The 6,524-nt window shown below is 53.6% G+C and overlaps 1 protein-coding gene across 1 annotated transcript in view; it reads right to left on the bottom strand.

Moving 5' to 3' along the window:
• SARC_04709 (hypothetical protein) overlaps nucleotides 1-6,524 on the bottom strand; it is a 13,905-nt gene that overhangs the window by 5,938 nt on the left and 1,443 nt on the right. Inside the window, exons 2-6 of the mRNA XM_014301447.1 lie at nucleotides 5,214-6,091; nucleotides 3,569-4,221; nucleotides 3,014-3,322; nucleotides 1,336-2,740; nucleotides 74-196 (exon numbers count right to left, since the gene is read on the bottom strand). Of these exons, the coding sequence (XP_014156922.1) occupies nucleotides 74-196; nucleotides 1,336-2,740; nucleotides 3,014-3,322; nucleotides 3,569-4,221; nucleotides 5,214-6,091 (3,368 nt within the window). The remainder of the gene's footprint in view (nucleotides 1-73; nucleotides 197-1,335; nucleotides 2,741-3,013; nucleotides 3,323-3,568; nucleotides 4,222-5,213; nucleotides 6,092-6,524) is intronic.

Below are 6,524 nucleotides of genomic sequence, written 5' to 3'. Positions count from 1 at the left end.
CCTGATTGTGGAAGGCGAGCAGGATAAAATCGAAGCGTGCCGGTGGCAGCGTTTCGATGCACTTCTGTATGACGTGGTTGCCGTTCTGGTCCTTGATGCACCTCAGCACAGACCCCTCCAATTCCAGCACCAGTTTTTCTTGGCTTTCCTCGTCAACCGCCCGCAGCGCCTTCTGTATGACGCGGCAGCCATACATCTGTGGCAACGCACACAAACCAGAGAACTATGAGTGACATGTAGACGCTAGGCATGCACTATAGTAGCAACATGTGGTCAAGAAAGCGATGCCGAGTCTTGTCTTGTTTCTTTTTAAATTGAGAGATATACCAGACAGAGTGGTGATTAGGATTTGTGCCAGCGAAGCATTCAATCACGCCATCGAGCACCTTGTGTGATATAAATTGAATGTTGTAGCGGAAAAAAAACCCAACAATCCAGTTGGAAACATCGCAAAAGTATAAAGCACAACCGAGAATAGTGTGAGCATGGATTTAAATGCAACAGACATCTGCATATGCAAATATGTGCGTGTGATGGATCTGTATCAAATGCCAGAGACATCGTGTGCGGGGCCACCATAGCGAACCGATCCTATAAATAGACGGCCGAACCGTGGACTATGAGCAACATATGAGTCATAGTTTGGATGCAACACCGCGCAGGGAAGAAGACTCAACGGAAACCCATGATTGAGCCATATCAGGTCAAGAATTGCCTTTCGCGACATAGAGGAACCTGTGAGTGAGCCGTATCAAGCCTAAATGATAATACATCCCCTCAGATGGGATAGTTAAATCCATGACAAAACCATATCAGGTCAGGAATTCCCCTACGGCGAGATGAGCCGCATCAAGCCTAAACCATAAAAAAACCCCCCTCCAGAAAATCCTTTGATTGAGCCGTATCAGGCCTTAAACCCTTTTGAAAATTTCCTCAGGCGAGATAGTGAAATTTATGACAACCATGCCAGGTCGAGAATTCCCATCTTACATATACTAAAAACACGCCTGAGATATCGGCATAGTTGGGACCAATTCAAGACTCGACTGGTGTCATGAGCGGATAAACTAAATGACAACGGATAGCCCCAGCTGACCGCGAGAGGCCTCATACACATTGCGAATGTAGCCATGGAACGAACCTAGGATTAAACCTTATATAAACACCACTGATGCGGTGCCGCCAGACGCATGTTTATATATACTTTTGCAGCCCCTCATGCATAAGCGCATAGAAGCACTCGCGAACACAGACACGCACACACAAATATATGCGTGTTATTTATAAGCACACACACACACACCCCCCACCACCCCTACCCCGGCACACACCTACCTGTAACGACAGCTTGACGACCTTCCCCTTGAACGCCTCCACCAGTTGGCTCTTGATAGTATCGTCGCCATAGTCGAACAGCTTCTGAATCACATAGTTACCAAACACGTCCGTCACCAGCTCGTACCCCTGTCCCTTGAGCTCGTCAAATACCGCGCGCACCTCCGTCGGCGTCGCCGTCTCCAGCTTCTGCTGGATGAACCGTGAACCGTGCTGATCTCGCGCAAACTCAACCACATACCCCGTCAGATCTCCCAGTCCCCCTACGCCCACCATGCGATTGGCCCGGAAGTCTTCCAGAAGCCGGCTCCGCGTCGCGCGGGGTTCGGCATTTCCGTCTCCATCGACGCCCATGCCTATCTGGTTGGCATGCGCGCGCGCGTGTAGGCCGTTCTGCGGCCCGTTGCGCTGCCACCCACGACCCCTGTGCGACATCGCTTGCCCGTTCATGTCGCGCTTGCTCTTGTTATGGTGACCGCTGCCTCCACCGACGTGCTGCTGATGCTGCGCGTGGGCGTGGGCGTGGGCGTGGGCGTGTGCATGAGCATGCGCATGTGCATGTGCATGTGCATGCGCTGCTTGTGCGCGTGCGTGTGCATGCGCTGCCTGTGCCTGTGCTTGGGCATGTGCGTGCGCATGCGCATGTTGATTTGGATGCCCATTCTGAACAGCGATGTGGTTGAACTGGTTACCCCCCACCACGCGTCCACTGGCGGGCGTGCGGGCGCGCATTCCCGCGCCGTCTCGGCGCCCCATATGCGGGCCGTAGCGCATATCTGGTACATTCTGATCGTGCGCGAAGCGCTCGTCGCCGCCTACTCCGTGTACTTGGTGTGCTTGTGCCTGCGCGTGCGCGTGCGCGTGCGCGTGCGCATGCGCGTGCGCGTGCGCATGAGCATGGGGGTGCATGGGCATGCCGTTAGGGTGAGTCAAGAACTGCTGATACCCGTTCATGGCGTTGGCATTGTAACTGGCCAGGAAAGCATCGTAGCTTGGGTTCACACCGTCGCCCATGCCGTTCACATTAAACCCATTGAGCCCGGCCGCCGCGGCTGCGGCCACACTCAGCGACAGCATCTGCGGGTTGACGACCACACCGTTGCCGGTCATGTTCTGCATGGCCGTCATGTCGTACGCGTTCGGATTGCCCATCATGTGTTGGTGGCCCAGGTGGTGCATGCCGGGGGCGTTCATGGAGTTCATGTTGTTCATGTTGATCGGCATACCAGCCGCGTTGAGTATGGGACCGCCGGGCTGGGGCTGTCCGCCGACCAGGCCACTGAACATGACGCCATGGGAGTCCTTCCAATAGATAGGCTGTGGTGGGGGGGGGGCTGGTGGTTGCGATTGCGGAGGTGGCTGTGATCGGATGTCGCTCGTGTGCTTGTCATCGCCTTCGGGAGAGCTGTACGGAATAAAAACGTTTAAGTATGAGATCAAGTCTTGGGTGCGAAGGTACATTTCTCGCACTGTATGTATGTGTATGCTAGGGCCAAAATAAACGACATACTGGGGAGTTTAAAGACCCGTTTTAAAGACCCGTTACTACTGATAAGGGACAACCACAGTTTCGCACAGAATCTGTCAGCAAGTCTATTAGCGCCAGCCAGAACACGCTGCATACATATACTAACACTATCCATCAGAACACAACACGCGCTAGCTCCACACGACACACCCTGCAGCAGCAGGTACGTTCACCGGCGCGCCGTACCACCCATTCGCCGCGTCCTTGGGCAGCGCGCCTATGGGCAGCGCGCCCATGGGCGCCGCCATTGGCGAATGTGGCATATGCTGCTGCTGATGCATGTGCTGTTGTTGCTGTAGCAGCTTCAGCTGTTGCTTATGCATCTCCACATGTTGCTGTGGATAGTCTTGGGGTGGTCGTGGGTCGTCAGGGCCACCGGCTGCCCCAAAACCACGAGCATACATTAGCGCGTTCATTGCGTACGGTTCGTTGGGCGCTGGAGCTGAGCCTGTGTATCCACTGTATATTTGATAGGTGAGATGTATTGGTACAGTCAGTGAGTTCGTTCTCGGGAGACATTGTGTAGGTTTGTACGTATTTAAGTGTATGCCGATTTGCACGTATACGTTAATAGATCTTAAATATGTATAATACGACTGGAGATATCCCGCCTTAAACCCTAAACCCTAAACTAGGTCTCGCCAACGAACATGCACACCGTGCTCTCGCACCATACCGCTCTATGCACCGCCACGTACAACATACTTTCCATACGACTGCTGTGAAGACAGCGACCCATTCGATCCGTCGACGGCTACAGTGGCGCTCGTGCCCTCCGAAAACGACCTCGACGGCATAATCGCAGCCCCACCCCCACCCACACCCACGAGCCCAGCATCCGTCAGACTGCTCGGACTGGCACCCGGCACTGCAGTACCGCCACCGGACGGCGGGGACGCCGGCTGTGTGCTGGCAATACTGGACACCGACTGGGCCTGGATGCTCGCGCTCTCGGCGCCACTCTCGGACGGTGCGCCGCTGATATCGCTCACGCCACTCGCGCGTCGGCCGACCGACGCCGGCGGCGACGCGCCGTTGCCATTGACCGCCGAATCCGTCGCCGCCGCCCCGTAGAAGGCGAGGCGCTGCACGTCCTGAATAGACTGCGCCGATACCGAACTGCCCCTGTCGAGGCTCCCGCTACCTCGCATACTGGCACCATCGGTGGGCGTAGCTGAAACAGACGGGGTACTGCCAGTCGCGGAGGGTGTCCCGTTGGACGCTGATTTGACCACTCCTTTACCAGCAAATAAGGCGCTGTCGGAAATGGTCATGCCCGCGAGACTGTTCATGAACGGCAAGCTGGGCTGAGTCATCAGCACAGCGCCGGGGGTAGTACCGCCGGCAGCGGCCGGTACCTATTTGTGTGCGTATTGTTTGTGATATATGTATTTGTGTGAGCGAGGGAGTGTTGTATACCTGGTGTGTGTATGTATGCTTTGTTATTTTTTTATCTGAATTATCTTGTGCGTGTGAGTATGTCTGCTATATATAGTTTGTGCGTGCGCGTATCGTTAGGTATATATCGATGGTTGCGGGTGAGTGTGTCTGCATGGTTGGTACGCGTTTTTAGGTGGTTTTTAGGCCATATAGTAGGTTTTACAAGCCAACACTAAGGGTTCCAACTTGAAAGTATGTAAGTTGTTTATTGTGCATGCAACAGGCTTATGCAGGTACCTCTTAAACCGTAAACCCACCCCCCTAAACCCTATTCGAGAGATGAATATATGGACACACCGCCCGTGGGATGGAATGATATACGCCCTGACCAATAAAGCGCAGTGATAATAACACAGCACAAAGTAAATAGTGACGACTGAGTGCAACAGCGACATCATTTAGCGAGGGGTACCAATCCTGCGAACTTGGAAGGGTCTTGAACTGCTGGTGCGGCTAGTAGTTATCTCACGGTGTGTGTGGTGTGCGTGGTGTGTGTGTGTATTGTAATGAACTGGAAAGGGTCGTGACCTGCTGGTGTGGCACGTGTATGCGTATTGTGTGCGGTGTGTGTCGTGCGATGCGTCTGATATGCCGTACTATAACTGGTATGCGCCCAAGTAATGTGGCTTGAACGACGTCTTGAGTGGATAATCTTCGGCCCGTGTGAGTTATCCGATATTTATCAAGGCGTGTGTGATGTACCTGCGTTCAATACAGACATACTTCTGTTCTCATATATGTGTAAGTGGTGGGCAGTAGACATAGTATCTATGAGTTCTGTGCTGTTAACTTCATACTAAATCCCGAGTCTGAAACTTACCGCAGGCCACCATTAGAGACCCTCGAGATAGTAACCACATACATGTACGTCCACAACGACAGCGTCATATATCTAAAACTACCTACATACCTGCTCAGAGTACTGCCGATTGAGCGGTGTGGCCGATGGCAGCCTAGAGCTGGCCGCACTCGGTGGAAAGGACTGGTCACCCCCTGTGCTCCAAGGATTGCTGAGAATCTGTGGAATTTGATTGGGTGGCATGCCCACGCCTCCGGCCGTTTGGCCACTACCATCGCTCCACTGTGGTTGTACGCATGCGTGCGGTGTGCCGTTGTGATGCGGCGCAGAGTTAGAGCGTGCGAAGTCTGCGCCGTTCTCGGATATTTGTCCATTACTAAACGACAGCGGTATGGCGCTGGCCGCCGTACTGTTGTGTGGCGCGGCAGGATTGGCGGCGTGCGCAGTGCGAGAAGTGGGTTCTTCAACCTCGGCTGCGGAGGCATCTGTAGCCTGGCTGTTGGCGTCCGCGCTGTGGGGAGCGTTCGCTGTGTCTGGCGCGGGGTCCGTAGCTGAAGCGATCGACTGCGTGTTCTTTGCGCCACTGGCGTCCTCGGGTGTCTCCGTTTCGTTTCGCGACGTCTTGCTCGAGAGTTCGTTGTCGGCAACAACCGGCTCGCTGCTTTCGGTGGGTTCTGCTATGGGATCCTTGCTGCTAGCCTGAACGGGCGCCGTGACATGGGCGGCTGCGCTACTGTGTGCCTCGGCATCAGCGCTACCAGACATATCAACTACACTCGCAGCCGCCTCGGAAGGTTGTAGCGTCTCTTCACCGATGGTAGTAGAGTCAGTGGTTGGGGGGGTGTCGCTGGCGATATCTGCGGCAAGCGCTGTGGTCGATGCTTGCTTTGGCTCCATGACATTCGGGGTAGTTGGGACAGTGTCTTCCATTGCGGCTAGCCCATCTCGGCTGAGTGGTGCGGCTACGCTCATGCTTTGTGGCGGCGGTTCTGTGTTGGCCACGAGACATGTGATCAGCAAAAAAGACAAGTACACACCGACACATCGAGTAGACTACCGTGAAATATGGCCTGCTTGTGATGCACGAGAGAGTACGTGCAGGCAAACCAAACTAGTCTATGGAGCACTGCACTCGCAAGCTATTACCGCGGGTAAACGTATACGAATATTAACTACAAAACGTACACAACTCACATGAGTTAAACCCTAAAAATATACCCCTTAACTATTGGTTTATCAAACGCGCTTCCGTGAACTATGTGATTCTCAACAATATAGCCTATTCTGAAAGAAATTGTGGTAGTGGAAAAAATACAACACGACATGAAAATCTAGATACGAATACTTGTAGGTACGTGCAGATCAGTCGATAAAGACCTGTTTTCATATATGGAAATTCGTCTGCAAATCTGAGTATATATA

The sequence above is a fragment of the Sphaeroforma arctica genome (genome assembly GCF_001186125.1).
Source record: "Sphaeroforma arctica JP610 unplaced genomic scaffold supercont1.275, whole genome shotgun sequence".
NCBI classification, from domain to species: domain Eukaryota; class Ichthyosporea; order Ichthyophonida; genus Sphaeroforma; species Sphaeroforma arctica.
The sequence above is the reverse complement of the archived record's forward strand: the minus strand, read 5'-3'. Positions and strand labels throughout refer to the sequence as shown.